At 37.9% G+C, this 25070-nt stretch overlaps 2 protein-coding genes across 8 annotated transcripts in view; one reads left to right on the top strand and one right to left on the bottom strand.

Annotated features, from left to right (window-relative positions):
* mllt10 (MLLT10 histone lysine methyltransferase DOT1L cofactor) overlaps window positions 1-12102 on the bottom strand; it is a 59524-nt gene extending 47422 nt beyond the window's left edge. Inside the window, exons 1-4 of one of the 6 annotated variants that reach the window (XM_055181351.2) lie at window positions 11740-12102; window positions 10124-10203; window positions 3557-3682; window positions 2921-2975 (exon numbers count right to left, since the gene is read on the bottom strand). In XM_055181351.2, the coding sequence (XP_055037326.1) occupies window positions 2921-2975; window positions 3557-3682; window positions 10124-10203; window positions 11740-11902 (424 nt within the window). In that variant the 5' untranslated portion in view covers window positions 11903-12102. The remainder of the gene's footprint in view (window positions 1-2920; window positions 2976-3556; window positions 3683-10123; window positions 10204-11739) is intronic. The other 5 variants (XM_055181345.2, XM_055181346.2, XM_055181347.2 and 2 more) reach the window with 5 other exon arrangements.
* A 54-nt stretch (window positions 12103-12156) lies between these two features.
* Window positions 12157-23964, top strand: skida1 (SKI/DACH domain containing 1). 2 transcript variants are annotated; one of them, XM_055181352.2, is made up of 2 exons: window positions 12157-12296; window positions 18981-23964. In XM_055181352.2, the coding sequence occupies exon 2, from the start codon at window positions 19311-19313 to the stop codon at window positions 21660-21662; it is 2352 nt and encodes a 783-aa protein (XP_055037327.2). In that variant the 5' UTR covers window positions 12157-12296; window positions 18981-19310; the 3' UTR covers window positions 21663-23964. The 2 variants fall into 2 exon arrangements, with proteins under 2 accessions (XP_055037327.2, XP_055037328.2); XM_055181353.2 differs by lacking the exon at window positions 12157-12296 and having other exon boundaries at window positions 18778-19116; window positions 19198-23964.
* Window positions 23965-25070: the final 1106 nt, after the last annotated feature.

The raw sequence follows: 25070 nt of genomic DNA, 5'->3' as shown, positions 1-25070 counted from the left end.
TTTTGCCAACCGCCATTCTGTCTATATTAAAACCTCCAGTTTGTGAGGCTCCTCGTTCTCTCTCATTGACCTGAACCATCTACTTCTCAGTACTACCTGTCCCTGTAGTATATTTGTTACTTAAACCGCATGTAACAAGGAAACATTGCATGTTATCTCATATAGAAATACACAACTTTGCAGCAGACTGCTAGTAACATTTACCTAGCACAGCAGCTACACCAAATGACTGGTTGTTATGTTAACCTCATGTCATCTCACTTAAACATAACTTACACACGACATATTCACTGCGATGTGTTAAATCTTATATTACAAATTCACAACCCCTAGATTTACAATTAACGTAAACGGAGTTATAGCCGGTTTTGTAGCTAAAGCTTACCTTGATAATTGTGGATAAACTCCGCGCGGAAGAATTTATATCCCTTATCCAGTTTGTTCCCTTTAGTGGACGAATGTATACCCACACTCTTCACCACATCGGTGCTGGTGAACTTCGGTAGACAAGTTAGGAAAGTCGGAAACACTCTAGCTGCCATTTCTCCACCAACAACAAAGCTTATACCGGAATTGCGTTTACACGTTGTTGACGTATTTCCGGTTTTTGCGTAAATGGTCTATTGGGACCATCTCTGAGGAAAGCCAGGTGAGATTTTGGTACAGCAAGAGGAAAGACATTGATGATTTCAACATGCTTTTCATTTATTTGGCAAAAATATAGAATGTGTATTGCCATCTACATGAACTTATGTGCCTTTTAGCACACAAAGATAACTTGCATTTATCAAACTGCCAACTTCAGTGTAGCTCTAAGATTTATCACTGAGAGGCTGCTTAAATACTGCAGAGAGTATATGTGGACGAGAGAGAAACATAACGTTTACACCTGTAATATTAAAAATCCGTCTCTTTGGTCAACTTTTGACCACTTCTGTCTTGATTACTTTGAGGGGCAATTTATGAAATAAGATCGCGCAACTTTCAAACGCTAGCAAAATGAAACTACGCGGAAATCAGTCGCTTTCGTTTTATCAATGAAAGGCTAAAATAGCGCTGTTCACCGTATGTTCCCGGCAGAAGTCAGAAAAGACGTAAAACAATTGTGTTCAGTACCTCAGATTAGATAAATGGGCGGAGAGAAGGCGGTCTCCTGTGGCTGTTCGAACACATTCAACCCATAGACTGCAGTTCTATTGTTGTATTTCCGCTGTCATCATAGGTAACATGAAATAAAAAATTTATCCACACACCAAACTTATACGACGCTGGAGCATCCTCCAACTCCGGGCAGACTTCCTTCCCACTTGCCATTTCTACACATAACATGACCTGCAGCACTCACTCTCCACACCAGTCACCTCTTCTTTTGTGCGATTCGTGAAAGAAAACACGCTATCTGAGGTCACATACAGGGCACGAGGCTACATACATTGCGCATGCCATGAACCGTCAAACCATGCGACGCACACACACTCCGAACCGAGACAAGAGAACCGAACGGTTCGGATTCTTTTCATGAACCGTGCCACCCCTATCTGACAGTGTCAGAAATTCAGCATTACCAACTCACAGTGTGTTTGCTGCTACAACCTGCGCACTGGTATTTGTTTACCAGTAGCGCATGCTGATGACGTTGCGCGTACGTAAGTCGCAGTTGTCACAGCCTACAATTCAATTGGTGTCTTCATCGTACAGTCTAATGGCATAGTATCCGATACTTTTTTTGTACCACCTCGGTCGGGGTTCCAAGCGACCCAAGTTGATACCAAAGCGTGACATGAAAACACTGTAGATCACTGATTGGTCTGAGAGAATCGTCAATACCAGCATTATCGCTATAATGTAAAAGATTAACTTTACCTTCATGCTAGCTTGCGCTCTCTCAAGTAAACCTGTTGTCATCTGTGCTTTGCTGTAAGTTCCCAAACTTTAGCGATGAAAAACATCCACAGGTTGTAAATCAAGAACACCATAATAGTTTTTTTCCAGACTTGCAGTTTGTGGTGAAACATTCGCAACACGCACATTCGCATATATGCTTGAATGCAACGTAAATGAGGCTCAGCTGAGCACGACGACCGATACCACGGGTGTTTGTACAGAAACGCTCATGTGAGACAGAGGTAGTGATAAACGCGATATGCAAACTATTTGTGGTGGTCAATTTTAATTTTGTGGCGGACTGAAAAATAAATAAATGCATGGGAATGTACAACGACGCTCTCACTTGTACAGTATGATGTCACAGCAGTAGGCAGCGCAAATATAACGGCACGCCTATAATCCCTCCCACTCCGAAGTGTTACTAAACTCGACGGAAACCAAGCTAACCAAGCAAACCCAGCTAACCAAGCCAAAATGAGGTGAGCTGACCCGACCTGACCCAAACCAAACCATGGGGTACTGTGCAATGGAAAAGCGCCATAAATGCATGTCGTATCCAAATTTAAACACCCCATGTCGCACAATGAGATAAGGTCTTGTAGGATCTTATAGGATGGCAATCATTTATCGTGTCCTGGGCTTTTTTATTTAAATGTTTTTTTAGCCATTCTTGCCTTTAATTAAAAGTAATGTTGAGGAAAGACAGGAAAGTACAGGGAGGAGAGAGGGGTATGGGATTGGCGAAAGCACCACATGTTGGAGCACTGCCCACTACACCATCGGCTCCGACATGTCCTAGGCTTTTAATGCATGTTTGAGCTGCCATAATTAATAAACATCTTGCCCTGACATATATCAGTGCCACTGTTACATCTCAGGATGAACACCATTATTGTTTTTTTGTGAGTTATGTTTGTAAAAACGACTTTAATTTCCTACTATATCTAAGGCCTAGTCCTGGATTAATCTAATCTAAACCCAGTCCAGGAAACTGCCTCTAAGCATATGAAAAAGATGGTGGAAGAGGTCTTACCTCCATTATCTGTTCTTTTCAGGGCTCCATCTTTGTGGGGACACAGTTCACATCTCTGAAATGAGAAGAGAAACAACATGAAGCCATGCTCCTTTCAACTATCAGCAGGCCAGACACAGCTCTGATGCCTTTCAGGAACTCTGGGCAACAAACTAAAGCAAAGTTTGAGGGTTAGACATATTTTTCTTCCTTTAAACTAGAGAACAGAGCATCCGGGCAAACTGATCAATAAAACTGTAGACAAGAGCTTTTGATAGATGACTGAAGCTGTGAAACATCCACTTCTTCAACCAAAAGAGCTGTTTCTATATTAAAGGGTAAAACATGATGTTTTGAGCTAAAAGCGAAAGAGAAGTCCAGATGAACCATTTTGTGTGACAAATAAAAATGAAATAAACCCCTTTAAAATAAGTTGAGTAGTCTTTCAAATTAATAAGTAAGGGATAACTACCCCAATGGAGGCAGAAAATAATCAAAAACAAAGCAGATTGTTGAAAGAGTGAGTCCTCATGCATGAACACTATGACATTTCACTCATCTACTCATCTTTAGTCTTTTACCCAATAAAGTTTTGAACAGGAACAGATACTGGGGCAAAACAGTATGCTTTTAACCATGCCATAATGTGCCACATACCACTATGTTCAAAGTTTTTAAACTTCTGCTCAGTCGGCTGTCCTCCTCCTCTTTGTTACAGGTGGTGGACAGTCCTCCTCCTTCAGAGGTCTGCCAGCTCGGCTTTCTCCCCCTCCACCCTTTAATCTTTGAAAGTGGCAAAGCAAGGCACAAATGGAAAAGAATTGGCTCATTTTTAGTAATTGGAGGAATAAATGGCAGAAATTTGGTTTCATAATTATAATTTCTGGTTATAAAAGTATCCAGTAAGAGCTCATTTTGGTAGAGCAAGCTACGATTTTCACATATCTATGGGGTTTGAATGGTTAGATTTGCAACAAAAAGTAACAAAAATATTACCAATCGACCCACCTGTAGATATTGAGTAGGAGAGATAAATCCCGTTTTATTTTAGAACAAGAGCAGGAGGCATTAAATATGGTATCTGAGCTTAAAGGCGGGATGTGGGACACTATGTTCTGGCATAAATCCAGACCTTTCAACAAAAATGCCCACATAATGGGTTGTGTAACAGGTTTCCCCCTTCTTGTGACACATTATTCTTCTGGTTTAAACTGCCACTTTCATTTCATGGCCATCTGACATCTTACATGTCACATACACAGCTCAGCGGTCTCATAGCTGCTGAACTTTCAAAGGAAACTGCTTTAACTGCCAATGCAACTGTGTCTATCGTTTCCTTTACTCAACCACTATCTTCTGTGCACAGATAACTGAAGGGTGTTTATCATCTAGAATGTAAGATGGGTGCATATTCAAGACTTTCCCTGTGAATACCAGGCATAAAATAATGTGTCAAAAATAAAGAACAAATAATTTAAGAAAGTTTAATTTTGTTACTTGATCTGAAACTGAAAGCTAGTGGTGTCAAAGAAATATCCCTTAACATGAGTTATTTAAGCTTATTCTTGTTATAATCCATAAGATTGTTATGATTGTTACGATTACACAGTCGACCTCAGATACACATACAGCAAAAACGTCATTTAGAATTTTTTAAAATTGTGCTGACCAAAACCCAATCAAGCATTAACATGCTTTATACATACAGGTCTAAAGTTTTAAAGTGCACCTATTTCATTGATAAAAACAATGTTTTTTGTGTTTTGGTATAATACAACGTGTTTGCGTGGTTTATGGTTAAAAAAAACATTATTTTCCACGTACCGTACATTTTTGTAGTTTCAGATATCCCGCCTTCCTCAAACGCATTGATTTTGTACAAAACTCATCGATCTGAAAACTGCTGTGTCTCTGAATGGCCAGCTAATCTGTATGTTGTGATTGGCCTGAATACTATAAGCCAGAAATGTGACACTCCTAACCATGTTTGAAAGATTTGCTCACAATTCATTGCTTGACAGGAGTAAATTTACAGACTGTGAATTAAAGCGGGAGGAATTATGATAATGTCGCTGTCCACGTCAACAGGCCCAGGAAGTAAACTGTCGCCTACAATCCGTGTGTTTGTTGTAGTGCATGAAAATAAATTTACGTTGGAAACAGTGACTCATGTCATCGTTTACCTTGGGGTTTGTACCTTTTGCATAACGTTAACATGTACTTATGTAAAATTGTGAATCGGAGGATAGTTGCTCTTTAAACACTAAAATATAGAAAAGACATTTAAAAATACACTGTAAAAAATGTCTGTAGAAATTACAGTATTAATGGGTATTACTGGCAACTAGCTGCCAGTAACTTACTGTAGATTTTACATTTATGTTATTTACTGGCAACATTTTGTTCAAAGTTAAATGAACATGAAACATTTTCAGACTTTATCTTCTACAGTAAGTTACTGGCAACCAGCTGCAAAATTACAGCAAATTTTTTACAGTGTAATAACTGAAAACAAGCAACCATGAAAATACGTATTTCAAATATTTCCCCAAAGAAACTAAATCATGAATTACTTTGGATAGTTTTTTACAGATGACTTCAACTGAATAGTCTTGGTGGGTATCAAGTGCACGTCAAGAATATATTTTCACATCAGGAAATATGACAATGGCTTCAATGATGAAGTGGAGCTGTCTGTACAAACTGAATGTAAATGAAATGAATGTTTTTAATGAATAAGCTTTCAAGACTAGTCAAAATGACCATCAACCAATAAAATAAAACCAATGATTCAAAAGCCTTAAATATATTTTATCTTATGGGTAAACTATAGGGCTGGGTAAAAATATCGATTCATCAGTGCATTGCAATTATTGGTTTCTCAATTCAATATCGATTCATCAAATCCTATGAATCGATTCAGCCCCCCCGGCCAGTGGCGGCGCTGTGGGCAACACTGTGAAGGTCTCCAACCTTTTTTCATTGGAGAGCTACTTTCTAAAAAATAAAAGTGGTCGAGAGCTACTTGTGTCACGTAATACCTAAATTAGTGAGTTAATAGACACTTGTCTATTAAGTCACTGTGATTTGAACTCTTTCACCGCCAGCATTTTTTAAAAAGTTGCCAGCCAGTTCAAGCATATTTTTTACAAAATTTTAATACCTTCCAGAAAGGCTTTTCTTTAATAAACATACGATACATCAAATGAAAGAACAGATCCTTTTAAACAACAAAAACTTTCATGTTGTCTTTATTTATACTTTTTTATCACCTCTTAGATATGGGTAGGATTCTTCCAAAAATACCACATTTTGTATAAAAAAGTCAATTATTAAAGATCAGATTTAGAAAGATGATGCAAACATAGAGTATTTACTGCTTTTGGATTCATAATTGGGATGTGCATGTATGTCACGTATGGCTCTCTGGTATCTCTTGACATTTTATGTTTAAATATGAGATGATAACCCATTGAACTTGTGACGACGACTTTATTTTCGTTTTATCAAAAATGAATCCAAAAATCACGGCATCCTTTTTAACCATAGTGCCTCAACTCGAGGTGTGTTCGGCGATGCGCGGGTCGTCCGGTTGCCGCGGCGCGGGCTTCACAGCTTGCGCGGATCGTCCGGTTGCCGCGGCGCGGGATTCGCAGCGTTGCGCGGATTGTTCGGTTGCCGCGGCGCGGGCTTCACAGCGTTGCACGGATCAGCCGTTCGGCGGCGCAGGCTTCACAGCGTTGAGCGGATCGTCCAGTTGTCGCGGCGCAGGCTTCACAGCATTCGGCGCGGGCTTCATAACGTTGCGCGGATCGGCCGGTTGCAGTGGCGCAGGTGCGCGGACTTATCTGTTTGTTTTTGAATCATACATGTTAAATTACTGATGTCATAATATACACCGGTCTACCCAGCTCAACGCGACATCAAACACGCACACAGTCTTTACTACCACAGACGCTTGTAACACTAACCAGACATCCAAATGCGCCATAACCACAGAAAATAAATAAATAAATAAACCCACGAGCGATCTACCTGCAATTAAGACACGAGCTACCAGTAGCTCGCGAGCAACGTGTTGGAGACCCCCGCTCTAGTGAGAGCATTCAGCATTGTACAAGACGTGCTTTATCAAAACAGAAAGATCAAAGATGGCAAACAGCAGCACTTCTTTCAAGCCTATACCATCAACGTGATCTACACACATTATTTAAAAATATACTCAGGTACTTAATTGCTTGTGTATTTACTTATTATTGAATAGTTATCGAAGCAAGTAAATCAATATCGAATTGAATTGAAGACCCAAGAATCGAAATCGAATTGTGAAATTTCTAACAATACCCAGCCCTAGTAAACTATGACAAATAAGTGTACTTTGGATTCAGGAAAATATACAAAATGTATCTGGAAATGTTTCAACTATTTCAGCACAAAACCCATGAAAATGGCATACCCACACTAAAATGATTGCAGCTCCTAAACTATTTAACCTATAGACACAATTGTGAAGACGCTTGGGACTTTGTTTTCCAAATGTAAGAATTAAGATAAGTAAAAAAGAAAAGAGTTCTGTTTAAAAATAGTGGATCTGAAATGTTATGCGCAAAATATATTTCTGTTTCACAAAAAAAAAAAATGATGCCCCACAGCAGCCCAGAACAGCAATGTTCTCAAAGCCACAGGTATAACAAAGTTACCACATACATTACAATTTCATTATATAGCCTTTAGAATTAATAAAAAAACAAACAAACAAACATTTACATGGTAGATACTACTAGAGATTCTTAAAGGATCATGGTCCATTTTCCTTCACCATACACAAAAACACTTCGGGCTCGTCCACGTGGATCGGTCAGCTTAACAGGTTAAACCAGTAATTCTCAAACTGGGGGCCCCCAGTTTAATTACATTTTATAAAATACATTAATCTATCATAAATTCTGTGTATTTAACCTCAGAAATATAAGGCTACTAACCAACAGCACTACATTGTATAATTAAAAATGTTTTGTTTAATTCAAACTTTAAGTTTTGTAATGCTTTAAGTCATAAATTTTCTTTGGGGGGCCACGAAAGGATACACTGTACCCAAGGGGGGCCACATGCCGAAAAAGTTTGAGAACCACTGGGTTAAAATGACATAAAATAAAAAATCTATAATTGATGGGCAAAGTATTACGGATTGTAGCTATACTGTAATAAATTGTTCATAATGGAGTGGAATACAACTGCTACCATTCCCATTGTAAACCTAACAAAAAAAAAAAAAAATCCTGACTTCTTGAGTAAACAAGTAATCTATTCAGCTCCATCCAACAACAGTATACCATCATGTTTAGTGATGACTAGAGTCACTGTACTCTTGTTTCCATATATACCAATTCCTCGCATTTAATGATTGTGCAAACTAGCCTATAAGTGCATACAATACAAACAAATGCCTTTTTAGCATTATCAATTACTACTATAATGCAGTACAATACTTATGCTAACATAAATCCTTTGAATCCAACTAAAAACAGGTGGATTTATCCCTCAGTGACAATAAAAAATGCACTGCAATGTAGGTCAGAAACAATTCCAGTCAAACACCTGACCTAAATACAACGTGACCTGATTAAAAAATGCCGTCTGATCACAGAGGTACTAAGCTTTGCATGTAACCGCATTCTGACTGGACTCTTATTTCAGCTACCAAAGTTTGCAAGTCGCGACTTAAAAGTCATGGACCCTGTTTTCTACAGTTAAAAAGCTTAGAAGGTCCAGGACATTTATTAAAATAACTCAAATTGTGTTAGTCTAAAAGATGATGGACAATATGCATCTCGGATGGCTTGAAGGTGAGTAAATCATGGGGTAATTTATTTTTCTCTATAAACTATCGCTTTAAACTAGGGATGCTCCAAAAGATCAGCTGCAGATTGGTATCAGTCGATCATCGCATTAAATGACTCTTAAAAAGGCTCCTGAATGCGGGTGCAATTTGAGACCATTTTTATGCAGTGCGAGCATTTTTACAACTCATTGCTCGACCTGCAAATTTGGATTTCTCCCAATGCCTTTAAAGGGACATTGGTATTTTCTATGAGGAAGTGCTCCAGTCCCCAACAAGCGTGACGCGTCTACACATCCCCAACAAACAGCGTACAATATATATCTATCACTAACATTGCATCTTCATGCCGAAGGTTTGTTATTTGCATGCTTTTAAAGTTTTGACAGTTTAAAGTTTTATTTTACTTGCAACGGCTTTGTCCGCGGCACGTACACCCAATGCACGGGTTCAGATACAGCCTGTCATTCAGCAAGTGTACAGAGCAAAGATCTCGCTCACGTCATAAAGCTACAGTAACCTTATTTAATATTTAAGAGAAAATACACTAAAGACTTTTAACAGACATAAGCCTTTTTAAAGGCATATTAAATTGCTCTTTGTAGAAGGAATATTTGTTTTGCTTATTTATTTGATTCTAATAAAACAATAATATACCCAATTAAATAATATAACAAAGGCAACATCTAGAAAAATAGTTAACAGCTTCAGTCATCAAATAGCATACATATTAGTAGAACTGTACAATAGGCATGGGAAACTGACATTGCTGGGAAAACAAAGCATTGCAATGTATACTGCGGTGTGAGAAATACTGTTTGACTTTAACAGATTACTTGAAAAGCTCTGTCTGAGAGAATTTAACTTCTGCCTGGTATTTCTTGTATAACTCAAAGATTTTTATCAGATACATTTTTGATTGTCTCTGCTGCTTAAAACTGTTCTAATATACTGCCAAACTTTTGCTCTGGATATTCTGCGATGTGACTATTGCCAATGTGCACATTGCGATGTCGATGCAGAGCCGATATATTGTGCAGCCATGCATGTTAGCTTAAGGAATCGGTATTGGCCGATCATGATGACAAGAAATCTGTCTAGGCAGCAAAAATCCTGATCGGAGAATCCCTACTTTAAACTGCATTATAAGTATACTTTTAATCACTATATTTGTTTTCTAGTAATCCACGCCCATGTTGCCATGACCATGTCCTATGCTTTAGCAACTACAGAAACACCTCAAGGATAACATTACCAGTCCAAAGCATCAATAATAAATATCTTAGCAACTTCCAAATATATTCTGCAAACAAACCCAACACACAAAACCAGCAAAAGAGGTCTAGACAAAAAAGAAAGATTTGTATAAAGGTAAGGAAACTCACCACCCTGGCAGCTCGCTCCTGTGATTCACATTTCCTGCAGAACCAGGGGCCTGTGGGGACTTGGACAATTCCATAGCAGGCTGAAACAACACAAATATAAAAGGACAGATGATATGAAGAGATCTTTTCCTGTCAGTATTTGAATTTGACATGTAAGCAATCATTTTAAGGAACTTGGAGGAATGTTTTTTAATCATTTGTATTTATTTATTTATTTATTTACTAACTCTTTCCTACAAAGCATGTTCATTGTATGTTTACACTATCACATATGCTACAACAACAGACAACAAAATGTTCTGCTGTGGATAAACTGGCTGAATTACAAAGACTACAACGTATCAGACAAGACTAAATAACTAAATAAACAGCTGATATAAAAGCAACTTCCAAATTCAATAAATGTTATCCTGCCTATGAAAACACAGCTAAAGTCACTTTCATCCTAAATAATGTATTGAACATTCTGTAAAAACATAACCATGATATCTTTAATATTGACAGAGTAAAGAAATGTCAAATGTTGAAATTGAAATTAAGTCAAACTTTGATACTCGTAATCTCATAATTAGTATCACTTTAGCCTGGATTTCAAAAGAAGGGTCACAATGCTAACCAAAAGTAAGAAAAGACCAGTTTACACCTTCAAATTGCTAATTGAAACAACAAAACTTACAGTCATATTGAAAATATAAAAGACATCTTAATTCCACAGAAACAGTCCTGACAACAGGTTAAGAAATTACAATACTACCCACCTGAATGGGACAATATTAAATAACTGCTCCAAGCCCAATTCTAATATTTTATGCCTACATGTGTGACCTGAACAAACTGCTATACAAACAATTCGTCTGTCAACAACATACCATAGTTTCCTATTAATTTAGGTCATTGTGTCAAAGCAAAACTCTAGACAGTATCATGGGCCCAAAACATGAATTGCAAAAAAAAGAAAGAAATATGACTAAACATAGTTAATGTTCTGCCTGACAGATCACATCTCTACTTTATAACAACAATTGTTCCATTTAACTTACCAATACAGAATCAACTCGTTTACTTCGAGTTTCCTGAAACCAAGATTCAACCGACTTTTGACAGTTTCATCTGTCGTCTACTAATATATGACAGCTTAAGCAACTGGTCATAAAATAAGTGTTATAAGGCTAGCTGTAGTGACCTAGACAGCTTGTCTGAGTGTCTGACTCATCTCTTGTTTTCATAGCTGTGGCTGACACGTTGTTGGTCCTGAAACAGTGGCGATAATGAACAGCCACTAACGACATGCTGTTAGTGCTCATGCTAACCACAAAACATTAGCACTGTCCGAACTTCCCTCGCAGAAACCAACAAGCGTTACAGAATACAACAAACCGACCATTTAAAAATGATAATGAATTGACTTTCGTCCAAATACCACAATAAAAGCGTACGCGGCCGTGCGACACATTAAACTTTCGTCATCCTGAGCGGTCGTTTGAGCTAGGCTAAGCTAGGCTAGGCTAATCCTCAACAGCAGGGAACTTATCATAACATTAGCCGCAAATAGGCCTTCCGTGTATAAAACGGAAACTACAAATGGGCACAAAGCTTGTTATGGCTGTTATATTTACCTTGGTGGACAGCAACATTACAACCGTGACCGTCGCAGTAGACAAGAGGGTTTTCGGCCCAGCCTCTCTCATCTGAGCACACACAGCAACCTCCGATCATCTCCTTCATAGTACTCGCCGAGTCGTCGTCTTCCTCTGCCAGATACAACTCGCTGGATACCATCTACCACCACACAAAGACCAAGAAAAGGGCGATCGGGCGTTTGTCTCACGATTCGCTATCTTGCCTGAAAGTCGAATTTTAGGTCCCATTTCGACGAAAAGCCATATTTCAGTCGCATTGGTGTTGAAGGCGGTATTTTTTGGGCTCAACACACAAACCCAGTACTGAAGGCTCTCGGGATGTGGAGGCGCGTGTGCGCATGCGCTGAACGAGCTGAAAGAGGAGAACGCGTGCACTGGAACAGGCCTCGTGGGGTTGTTTGATGCACGCGACGAGCGCCATTGATTTTTTTCCGCGAGTGGGGGCGGACTGCGGTGCACTGACTGCACTTCTCGCTACAAGCAAGATTTGGGAGTTTTGTTTTGCGTTGAAGTGACAGCGTATGATGGTGAATGTAAGTTACCTTACTGGAGAGCACGTGGAGCTTCCGCGCAAAGAAATGAGTGTGAATGGTAATTACAGTTCTGCATTATGCAGATTCCGGTTACACATGCTGTTTCATTAAGGTGCGAAATAACTTGTCAGAATTAATTACCAGTTTAACCCCCGAAGAACACACACAATTATAACCTACTTATTTTCCAACTATATGTAGGCATTTATTTAAGGCTATGTATTTATTATATATTTATTTAAATATAAATAAAAACTAAATAAAATGCCAAAATAATAACACTAATGCTGATTTTTATTTTTTTCAGTTCATTCCTAAAATAAGATAACTTAATGAGATTACTAAACTGAGTCTCTATGTGTAAAAACATTACTTGCAGAGTCTATAATTTAGTCAGATATTTAGGATAAAGTCCTAATTAAATCTCTAGTCTGTAAAGTTTACTCTGGGAATAACGCATTTCTACAAAATCCTCCTGATTCACGTGTAGATTGTTTTCAAGTTTTCCCTTTATGAATTTTATTAGGCTAATGTATATAGGCTACTGTTTTTTTTCTATAGCTATACATCTATTGTCACTTTATATGCTGTGAGGTTTACCGATGTTGGAGCTCTCATCACTTGCAGATAGGTTCAGTGCTGGCAATGGCAACTTTACATCTGAGGTGAACAACTTAAATACTATCGACTAAAATGGCGATTTAATATTGACATTAGTGCAGGTTAACATATCTGGAAGAAAACTTATTTTCGCGCTTATTTTATACCCTTATAGCCTACCTGTAATGTACAAAATAGCCTACTATCTTATCAGCTTGTGCAAATTAGGGTTAATCCTGAGCCGTTTATGTTAATGAATAGGCTGGTGTGGTTTTGTATGTGATTTGTTTTTACATTTAACTTTCTTCTTTGAACCAGCAGAATTTTTGCCTACAATAACAACGAGATCACTCAACAACAGCAATAATAATAATAATAATAATAATAATAATATAGTTATGAACAAATCTCCAATAGGCCAATAAAGGCTATGTCTTTTGATAGACAAATGGCATTAACCGTAGAAAATGCCAACCTCTGCATTGTCTTTATTTTTTCTCACGGTTTGAATCGGGTTAATTTGGGCTGACTATAATCTTACGATGCTGTGGTCTACCATGACCTATTTTGCGTCTCTATAGGTCTATGCATTTTTTTTTAGGTAAGAGCAGGTTTAGAGCTGCGTTAACAACGATGTCATTGGCAGAATGAGTATCGGAGTGAAGCGTCTTGCTATCTGTGTTTTATTGTGTTTATTCGCCCAAAGGTAGCTTGCATATGTTAACTTTCAAGTGGTTCATATTGTAAATGGGCTACGACGTATAATTGTCCAGTCATGTCCCAAAACAAAGATGTCCATCAGAACACTCTTTGATAGTTGTGTAAACAAAGTTCCAATCATCTAAAATAAGTTTAATTTTCATATTTTAGTGCTAATCAGAAGTTGTGATTTTCCTTTATATGTATTGGCAAAGTATGAACCTATTTTTTTTTTTACCTCTACCCAGGCCTATACACAAGACCAGAGGTTGCCTTAGCTGTCGGAAAAATGTCATGTGGTTGAATGTTGATTTGAGCCCATTTACAAAAACAACACGAGGGGCCGCCGATAATTTATTCACCACATCAGAATTTGGCAAATGTTACATTATTGTAACTTCATTGCGCAACAATGTGTTGTTATGACCATTTAAAGACCTTCGTGTGTAAATATATTGACCTTTGAATTGTGTTCAAAAGAAATGTTTACATAATATTCGATTGTAATACAATTCTATTTTAATCAAACTTACTTTGATCAAAATTGGCTTTTGAATATAAGTTTGCAAATCCTGTGTCCTTTTAAAATATTACATTTCTCTAAATTAAATTAATAATAATAATAAGTTAGAAAAAAAGTTTCATTAATCTATTGTAGGCTATACTCTATATGGCAGTAGGCTTTGCAATCCAAAATTGACCAATCTTGTATATCCAACAACTTGATTATAATTCGTGTCCTGCATTTGCGTACCTATCATTTGTGTCTAATAATTATTTTACTTAGGCTACATGAGGTAAATAGCCAGTTATAGCACACATATAGCAAATTTGGAAATATATTTTGGTAAAAAAAATATATAATAGTAGGCTATCTTTTCACCTGAATGGGGCACAGGTTTTAGGATGTTGGGTCTTTCGAAGCTGTTGTTAAGTTTGTAAATCATATAAGCTTAAACAGAGAAGGTGAAACAAGCGAATTTTTTTTTTCCCCTAAGATGCTCCACAAGCAGGTAGTTTGGACAAATAAGCAATGGGAAGATTTTGACTCTAGTACGATATTTTACGCAAAGACTTGTGGGTAACACACACACACACACACACACACACGCACACACACAGATACGACACGGCAGGGTTAAAGGTTATTTCAGCCTACCCCCCCAGCTAACTCTGTAAATTCAGGTTTAAATTCTCGGTGCAACTCGTGGGTTCATAAATAATAAATTATTTGATATGGGACATATCAAAATTGACATTTCTGTTATAAACCTACCAAATTAATAGTGATGCTTGCTTACAGATTTTGGTGTTAAACAAGGTTTTTTGTGTGTGTCTCGTGCAGGCACTGCAGAAACACGTCTTTACACGTGTTTGGATCAGAGAACGATATATAGATCGTTAGATTTGATTTGTCCCATGAGCAGTTCACTTGTCATCATATCGGCGGTCGCTTATTAAACATCGTTTAAAAAACTTTTCGACAACTGTAACTTGTGGAGTCACGCAATGTTTTGATTGTGCTTGAACTTTAACGAGATGTTTATCTCTACTTCCTAAGTGACTTAGTTATATCGATAGATTTCTGAATACAACAAAACAAGCTAAATGTGCCATTAAAACACAACATTCGAAGAAACTAAAAACTTGAGCTGCCCCTCTCTAAAATTGCAGGACAACTTCGGTCTAAACGTGTTCTTTGTTCTATTGTTTGGTAAAGCTCGACGAACAAACGTCCTCTTACCTCACACGCTCTCTAATGTGAGAATCTTCTTCATCAAACTTTAAGCTCGCGATCCTTAGCGAAAAGTAAGCGCACGTTTAACAATATTTCTAACTTCATAATAAATGGTACACTGCGCTTTTTCATTTGTCACCCGACGTGTTTTTCCATGCTGTTTGAGACTCGCGCACGTTGTAGGGAGGTAGCCCCCCACTTAGTGAGTCAGTCACGTCTGAGGATCCAGGGCCCTTCCTGATTTTCCTGCAAGAAAGCTCCCAACTATCCCAACAAGATTACCAGCTCATGAAAATATTACGATTCTCTTTGTAATTAGAAAAAAGATACAATGTGTACGAAAAGTACAAGATTTTAACATGTTAATTTATGGGAACACCCTCGTATAAATACGCAAGGATTATTCATTGCATTTTCCAATTTTCTTGCAGAATTAACTTTGAATTGACCCAATGCATAACATTATTTTTTTAGTTTTTAGATTGTGATATTTTTCAAATAGTAATAATAATAGCTTATAGAAGTTATACGTTGGCATAAAATAGTCTATATCATTTATAAATTATGTATTTTTACGATCTGCTATAATCACGTCTTAGTTCCATTAAATTGCGCCAAATTCCTATAGTCTTTACGTTTTTAATGAATTATTTATTTATTTTTGATAAATGTGCAAATTAAATGATAGTTTTTCAACTTAGAGTTGCAAAAGTAAAATAATTCTCAAAGCAGGGCAAACAATTCTAGAGGCAGAACTTTCAACTCTTCACCCAAGACGATGCACACTGGGTCGAAGATCAATCATTATCACTCATGTCACAATTGAGGGCTGTTCAAGCTGTGAGGTTTCAAAATCAAAGGAGCAGGACCTGCATGTTGTCTTTCAAATGATCTGTGCCCTTTGAATAAAAGTTAGAGAGAGTTTAACAGAGGCTGAAAAAATGGATTATTAACATTGTGTTATTAGTGCTAGAAAGCTGAAATTTTTTAAATATAAGTGTACACTGCAAACAACCGTGCTAAATATTATAATAGGTAATAAAATGTAAAAATATATATTATTGTTCCTAAGACATTTGGTTGCTTTATGGTACAACAAATCCATTACTAGTGAAGCTACTAAATAGCCACTACGCCTTGTGTGAAAATGTCTACGAGCAAGGCACAGAATGAGTATATGAATTTGAGACAAAGTGTATTATAAAACATACGACCTACAAGTATTTGGACGTTTAAAACGTGAATTGGGATTATTTAAATATGTATAAACACACCACAGACATCCTGTTTGTCACCTTTTTGAAGTATCCAGTTGCATGAACTATACAGTAATAAGGACCTTCACTAAGTTTAAACACTCATGGTTTAACACGAGATCGACCCTTTTCAACTGGACGACAACTCATTTGTTGAAAAGGTAGCATGGAGTCTAGTGTAAAGCTTCCTATTTCCCTGTAAGATCTTTAAGAACTAAGCAAGTTTACTTGCGTTAATCCCCGCGGTTGGAGAGATTATAACAAATGCAAATCATGAATTTGGCAACAAATTTGGCGGCTGTGGTGATTAACACGGATCACTTTTACCACATAGCCTACATTATAGCCTACATGTGTACACCATCATCAGATAAACTATGCACTAGCTTTTTTATTAATGTCAACGGATAGCAATTGATTAGTTTAATTGATCTTAAACCATGTGTGCTCTGAAAAATACTTTCTCAAACAATATTCAAACCGTATTAGTCAATTTAGATATCGTTTTATCGTCATAGTTTTTACGTAATCTCATCGTGGTACATAAAATATATTGCATATTTTATAATTTGTCAAAAATGATGATACAACGAACTACCACTGTCAAAATTAGAGTCAACAAAGTATTGGTGAATTATCATATTTGACAAATTATGAAATATGCAATATATTAGGCTATATGGAAGACGATGAGATTACATCAAAATTATGATGATTAAAAGGATATCTAAATTGATTGATACGGTTTGAAAAAGTACAGCTTGCACGATTGATAGGCTTGCTCGTGAATCGTTAGTATTTATTTACAATTTACCTTAATTAATTAACAGCAATAAACGCGGAAAAGCAGGGGTGGCTTGTTTAAAAAAAAACACACCTGAAAACCAGGACTTTGCATACAGTTACTGCGTATTAAAAAATACATTATAATAAAAATACCATTTATTTTTATGGAGTAACCGCGTTTATCTTTATTCCATTACATTGCTTTTCAGTATTCTCTTTCCTTTGTAAAAAACGGCAAATGTCTGTAGCCTACACAGACGCAAACGGGGGAGGGGGGTCATCTTTGCTCGTGAAGACCTGTTATTTTTTCTTTCACGTTGGGAGGAAGTGGGATGGAGGTCTGCATGATCTGTAAATGGGCAATGTTCGACCGCACAAAAGTATGAATATTATATCGTTCTCACTTAGCCTATACACTTGCAAGTCTAATGCAAAACAGAACAACTGCACGGATTCTCTTTGTTCACTTTTCTGAATAGATTTATTAAAACATACATTTTCACAATATAGACAAGAATATTATTTTCAAATTCCATTCCAAAGATATATGACATCATCACAGCTTGCAAACAAAAAATGTCGCCCAGAAGTAAAGCAGTCCTAACTTGTACATGCTTTCATTTAGGTATTTGTTTACTTTTTGTAACATGCGTTCCTTAAATTGTTGGCTCCGTATAAAATTTGATTGACCACTTCTGATGTAAGAAAAATCTGTCGATTCTCAACTTTAAAAAAATAGATGAAACAACTATAAAGATGTTTTAAAGCATATATCAAGTTAGTCTTTATATGTAGGCTACACACACATCGGTACGCGCGTGCACACACTGTAGGCTACATACATAAGCACACTCCAGAAATGATAGCAAGCGTTAAAAACATAAAACAATACAAATATATAAACCCACTAACGATCTTTAATTCAATTCTTGGATTTTCCACGGCTTTAAGCTTAATTGAATTTTTATATTCCATGTCCAAGTTAAACATTTAATATCTCACCGAAATTAGATAAATCACAAATAATAATTACATACAATTTAAAAGAGTCTGTAAAATGCTTTGAAAATCTAAAAACGCATACTATATTCGACAACATGATAACGTGAAATTTGTAAAAAAAAAAAAAATTGAATAGTGTCTTCATTACCATATGCAGCCAAACAGAAAAAATCTGTTAACGTATTTTTTTTAAACAACCACATCACAAGGTTTTAATAATTTTCGTTGACAAAGCACTAATTCACTAAAATTAATATGAACTTGTCACTAGCGAATTATTTGCTCTATTTAAGAGAGGTGGGATTACAGCAGTATGGTAATTAGCTGGGGGTGGGGGTGGCCATGGGTGGAATATCCATTTTTATTGCATCACCTGTCAGTGACGTCCAATCAGCGTCGACTTTGGGGGCATTAATTGATGAAGGTGTCTCCGGCCTTGCTCAGTTCCCACTGTCATTTTATTTCAGACTAAACCAGCAACGGGAATAGCAGCTGCATTTAGGCTGTATTTCTCTCTGTCTCCCTCTCTTTCTCTCTCTCTCTGTCGCTCACCCCCTCTCTCCCTTCCCTACTCTCTTCGCTTTTTATTCTTCTCACTGGCAGTAGTGTTCACCTTCCTCTTTTCCTCATGGCCAAATGGGAAGAGAGCTGAGAGAGCGCAGGTATACAGGAGCTCAGACAGGCAGCAGCCAGCCTGTCGGCAACATCACACACATTCCATCGATCATGCCGTGCTCAGGTCAATGGATTGATTGTTTTAATTCAAACAGAACATTTCATTTTTAATTTTTCAATGTAAAACTTTTTGTTCATCACCCAGTGTGGACATGTCACAGCCTATGCTGGACTGGTCAGCAGAATGCCTTGAAATAAATCTGCAGCAGTAAAGCTACTTTAAGGACGTCCGTCGCGCTCAATGTTGGAATTAATGCAATGAAGAAAATGGAAGACTTGGAATCCGGTTTTGAGGAAATGCAGGGTGTAAAGCTTGGCTATTTGGTTATCAAAGGCAAACAAATGTTTGCCCTTTCTCAAGTCTTCACCGACCTCTTGAAAAATATTCCGCGGACTACTGTACACAAACGAATGGACCATTTAAACGTGAAGAAGCATCACTGTGATTTAGAGGAATTGCGAAAACTGAAAGCAATAAATTCTATAGCTTTCCATGCAGCAAAATGTACACTGATTTCAAGGGAGGACGTTGAAGCACTGTATTTTTCATGTAAAACCGAGCGCGTCCTGAAATCAAACAAAAGAAGAGAAAAGACAAAAAATTCCGAGAAATTGTGCGAAGACAAAAACCAGACGGCTGCCAGAAGTGACTTTTGGAGAGAGAAAGTTTGGTTAAGTTTGCATAGCGTCCCACAGACCTTCTCATTCAAAAAGAAAGCTGTTCGACAGGACTCTGCCCCTCGCCCTCACTCAAATCTACCTCAAATTTACAGTAAGTCCTTCGTCCGTGACTTTCCACCGGTCACAAAGTCGGCATCCACACCCTTTAAAAACTATGAAACTGCACAAATACACGAAAACTGTGTGGCTTTTAATCAGAAACACGCGTTTATTCGGCACGTTGTGAACCGGCAGCCGCTGCTCTATCAGTCCGCCATTGCAGCGCAGTCAAAGCACCCTAGCAACGCAGACCTACTTTACAAAAGGAAGAGGAAGCGCGAGAACAGCGCGAAGCAGTTTTGGTCGAGGAGCAGACGCAGCTGCCCGGTTCTGGTCGTCCCCAAGTGCTGTAAACCAAACGGATCTTTAACCCAGTTTCACCACCTCGAGCATGGATTGTACGTCGACCCTCGGCACAATGGACATTTTCAGGAAAGCTGCAGCAGTGATACGGACACGAGTTCCATTTCAGAACGGATAAACAACGACTCGGATTTTGGATCGAGTTTCTCCACAAGCAGCAACTCCGGGACATCAGACGAAGAAGAGGATGACTCCCTCTCGGATTCTTCAGATGTCAGTAGCGATGACGAGAGCTCATCTCAGTCTGACTCGAGCTCTGTGTCCAGTCAAGTTTCTGTGCAGAGTATTCGGTTCAGGCGTGCACGGTTCTCAAGCCTCAACACAAAAGCACCGCTAGTCTTACAGCCTACTTTTCACTACAGGCCTAATTTACAACACATATCTACCAACCAAGGAGGAACGACTATTCTGGATTGTCAACGAGGTGACAAAACACAAAAACCGGACTTCAAGGATAGCCGCAAGGATGGTGACGCTGCAAATGTCCAAAAGTTCTGCCCGGTGGTGGCCTGTTTCCCCGATGTGAGAGAACACAGGGGCTCTGAACGAGTGTCACACCTTGAGTTTTCAAGCGATCCAAAGACATCAGACTCTAACAGAATTAAAGAAAATGGCCTTACACCTATTGCAAATGGAAATAAGGCGTTTCCCCAACAAAGAATACCAAACAAATGCCCCCAAGCCTTGGTATCACACTGTGCTCCGGACAAAGGGATAACGGTTTGTAGGTCTTCTGACAGCAAACTTTCATTAGCAGCAAATGCCAAGAGAGAAGCAAAAACTTCCCTCAAACTGCCCTCACCTCTAAAATCTATCAAAGCAGAGACAGAGGAGCCCGTCTCGACCTCAGGTTCAAACAATGAGGGAAACGCGGCGACAAAAACGCCACCTTTCTTACTCAGTAATGTGAAAATTAAAGTTGAGGATACCTTTGACGAATACGAATATGTAAATCAATGCAAGGATAACGATGCTGACGGCAAGACCATCAGAAATTATTTTAAGGAAAGCGACCACTTCAAAGACACGATTAAAACCACAGAAAGCTCTGTTAAAAAACATCCGGCCTGTAACGAGGAATCAAGAAGCACTTTAAACACTCCTTGTTCCGACGAAGGAGAATGTAAAATTGTAGCAAAGGGCAGAAGAAACTTCAGGACAATGCTTCTGTTAAGAAAAAGCGAAAGGACATCATCTAGATCAAGTGCAAAAGTTGACAGGAGCCCCCGTTCTGCAGGAAAATTTGGGGGGTCAAATGAAGAATGTGCTGGCGCGAGCAAGCGGAAGCGAACGAGCACCAATGTAGCTTCTCTGAAAAAGCCCTTCAGTTTCATGGCGAATTTTCCCTCTCCGCCGTCACTCGTTATTGGCAGCGATGGAGATCTGAGTCCCGCTTATTCCTTGAACTCTTTTCAAAGTAACCAGCTGCCTCATCGTTCTCACCCGGTGTGGAGATGGCAGCTTGGTCATTCAGTTGTTCCTCCCCCTCCAAGCCACAAATTTAGAAAAGCCTCTGTTATCCCTTGAACTGTTGTTTTGAGCTCGGGGGAAATGTTTTAAAACTGTTACTGGCACTAATACGCGTTAGTTGTATTATTTCATTGTTCTTTTAAATGAATATGCTGGCCTGTTGTTATGTAGCAAACCTCGTCCTCATGTAGCACAGGCTGGTCTGTTTATCGAGGTTGGGACTCTGGAATATACAGAGGTATTTATTAAACGCTGATGTGTCAGTTTTTTACAGTCAAAATAACATTATTTACATTGTGGAGTTGTTGTTGGGTTTTTTTTGTTGTTGTTGCTGCCGCTGTGGTTTTGACCCGGTGGCTTTGACTCTCACGGAGCAAATGTTTACTTGTTTTGCAGGCAGGGTTAACAATCTCTCATTTTGGCACAATAGTGATAGTCAGGTCTGTGTCAACGAAACAGTTGATTTTATCATTAAGACATCTGACTGTATTTCGGGCCAGTCATTTCCTTTTAAAGTTGCATGTCCCCCAAAAGCTTTTTTTAAGAATTACAGTAAGCGTATCATATATACCCTTATTTATTAATTTTAAGGGTGTTCCCCAATTGTTGGCGCATGGCTGTGTTCACTCACAGGCAGCACACAATAACTTTCACGATAGGCCCAACACAATGGCCCTCTAACTGACAATCAAGAGCTTTTTGATTTGCACGAATTAATAGAGGGAAAACACCAAATCGAAGTCCTTCTATGGCACATTCATAACTTAAGGTACATAACAGCTAGAGCACAAATTTACCATGCATTGCACTTTGCTAATGCACAATAAGGTGAATTACTGCTGTTTTTTTTTTTAAGAAAAAGAGCCATCACAGGTAACCCAAAAACCTTTTTAAATGATTAAATTCATTTGGTGCTATTTCTACAATGGTAGTTTGCCTTTGAGAGAGAGGTTTGTTAGTCGTTCTTATTTGTAAATGTTTGAGATTTAAACGCAGCGACCTACATGCATTCTGCAAACAACGGTGTTTTGCATAGGCCTACGTGACGTCAAAGAAAAGACCTCGGTGCTTTGTGGAATATTCACACATTCTGGTCAGGGTATATTTGGTAAATGTGTATTTCTCTTTGACTCAAGTAGCTTTGTCTTTTTGTGTGGTGTTTTGATTGTATTGCCCTTTATAGGCCTATATTTCCATAGAATGTATGGATGAACTAAAAATCGTAACCTCAAATATCGGGGAAAATATTAAAGTACTTGATGTTCTCTAGAGTACCCTGCCCCGTAGAAATGCCTTGTGATGAATGTACTGTGACGTACTATATTTGTTTACTTCAGCAAAAGCAGACTGCCTTCGAAACAGGCCTTTAAAGTAAAACGTTTCTGTGATTAGATCACCGCCACTGAACTTTATTTTTTTTATTGCCAAGAGCTTAAAATCAGATACCCAACTGCTTTCGTGATCCAAAAAAACCCTCACTTGAATCGCAGATTTATGCACAAAATGAATACACATCGATTTAGTTATAACTGAGTAAGAATAGACTATGCAGACTTGGCAAAAGTGAGACTACTGAACTCACATCATTCTGATAAAAAACGAAACCGACCTGAACTGCATTAAGACATTATGTGTATTGTGTAAAGTGAAATTACATTGCTTTGTGAATGTTCTAATACGCGACATAAAGCGAAATTAAGCCAGGTGGACGATTAAAATATAATAGTTATTTTTATTTGTCCGCTCCATCGAGCTTACAAAGGGAACAGTTTTGTTCCGTCGTGTGTCTAACAGAGAAGCTCTATGTCGACTCAACTTCAGAGAAATTATTTCAAAACTAGCCAAATTAAACTGAATGTAGCGCAGAAACACAACTCCCCCTAGTTTAAGAATTTAAAGATCTCCAAAAAGAACAGAAATGGGAAAATGGGCGGTGACTTACTGTAAACATTGTAACATATGATATACATGATCAGGACTGACTGTTTTTATCCTTCTGCTTTTGCTACTATACTTGAGGTCAGATTTTGACATGAACATTTTTTAAGCTGAAGTCACTGGTTGTTTATAAAATGCATATTTATTTTTGTGATTCTCTTGTTTTCTTTTTTCAATACCATTGTTGTGTACTAGGATAAATGCACTCGAAATGAAAACTTGAAAATGGATTTTGAAGCACTTTTTCTTTTCTGGTTAAGCTGTACATTAAATACATCTTGAGTGTGATGTGAGATTACCGTTCATTTTTAGCTTTTATCATCTTAATATATTTTAGTATATATTATATGCATAGTTTGTCCCTTTATTTAATAATGACAATGGAGCCTTTAAATAACATACAAATAGGAGATTAAACACCGAGATAAGTTGCTTATTGTAAAGAAAAGTGTTGGTGTGGGGGAGGAGGTTGGAAACCGGTGGTCTCGTGCCCTTCTATACAAGAGCTCGAGCACTAGCATGAGCCTATAACTGCGCGCGTATAGGTTACTCTAATCAGGGAAAGGAAACAGGAAAAGCAAGTACGTCTGCATGATATGAAGAACCCATTTTCAAATGTGTGGTGTTTAAGAGATACGATCTAGTTACAGTACCACGTCACATTAATTTTATAATGGTGTGTGTGCGTGTGTTTGAGAGAGAGAGAGAGAGAGAGAGAGAGAGAGAGTAACTGAAAAAATTGAGGAAGCCTAATCAATTTTAAAGTAGACAACTTCATTGGCATTTTAATGCAATAATGCACCTAGTAAACACACACATCCTCTCTCATATACACGTGATATACACACACTCAAATCTGTAGGTTATTACGATCAGCATAACGGGTTCAATGTAAGCTTTTTCTGACTTCCTCGATTCAAGACTAGGAGGAAGAAAGTATAACATCCATAGATGTATCACAGCTCTTGATTCGCTCATTAACCGTAGCTCCCCAGACACGCAGGAGACGAAATAATAAAACACTTTTAGCAGTTATGCCACACCAGCAGCAGTGCTCGGTTGTTTTACAGAGATCAATATGGTTCCAGAGGACAATGTAGACAGAGAGGGTTTATCCAGCATCCATATAACAACATATAATAACATATTTATTTATTAATATTAGCGGCTACTATCAAAATAATCAGTTTGCCCCTTTGTAAATATCACTAACTAAACTGGACAAAAATGTATAACTCTGGATACGCTACGTTTTTGAATATCCTATAATATTAAAATAATATGTTTGCATACATGAGAGATCTACAAACAATAAGAAACCAGACACTGCACTGAAGGCAATAAATGAATGGAAATACATATAGCGCTACAGCAATATTTTTAGTTGTGTGGCATATAGTATAAATGCATATGCAACTACTACAATAACAACAACACGATTTCTTAAATTCATTCCGATATGTCACATGGCTAAAGCGTACTGACAAAAAAACATGCATTGACAAATAGCACAATTACATGATCAAA

This window comes from Misgurnus anguillicaudatus, chromosome 25 (genome assembly GCF_027580225.2).
Source record: "Misgurnus anguillicaudatus chromosome 25, ASM2758022v2, whole genome shotgun sequence".
Classification (NCBI taxonomy): Eukaryota; Metazoa; Chordata; class Actinopteri; order Cypriniformes; family Cobitidae; genus Misgurnus; species Misgurnus anguillicaudatus.
This window is presented reverse-complemented; position numbering and strand designations above follow the sequence as displayed.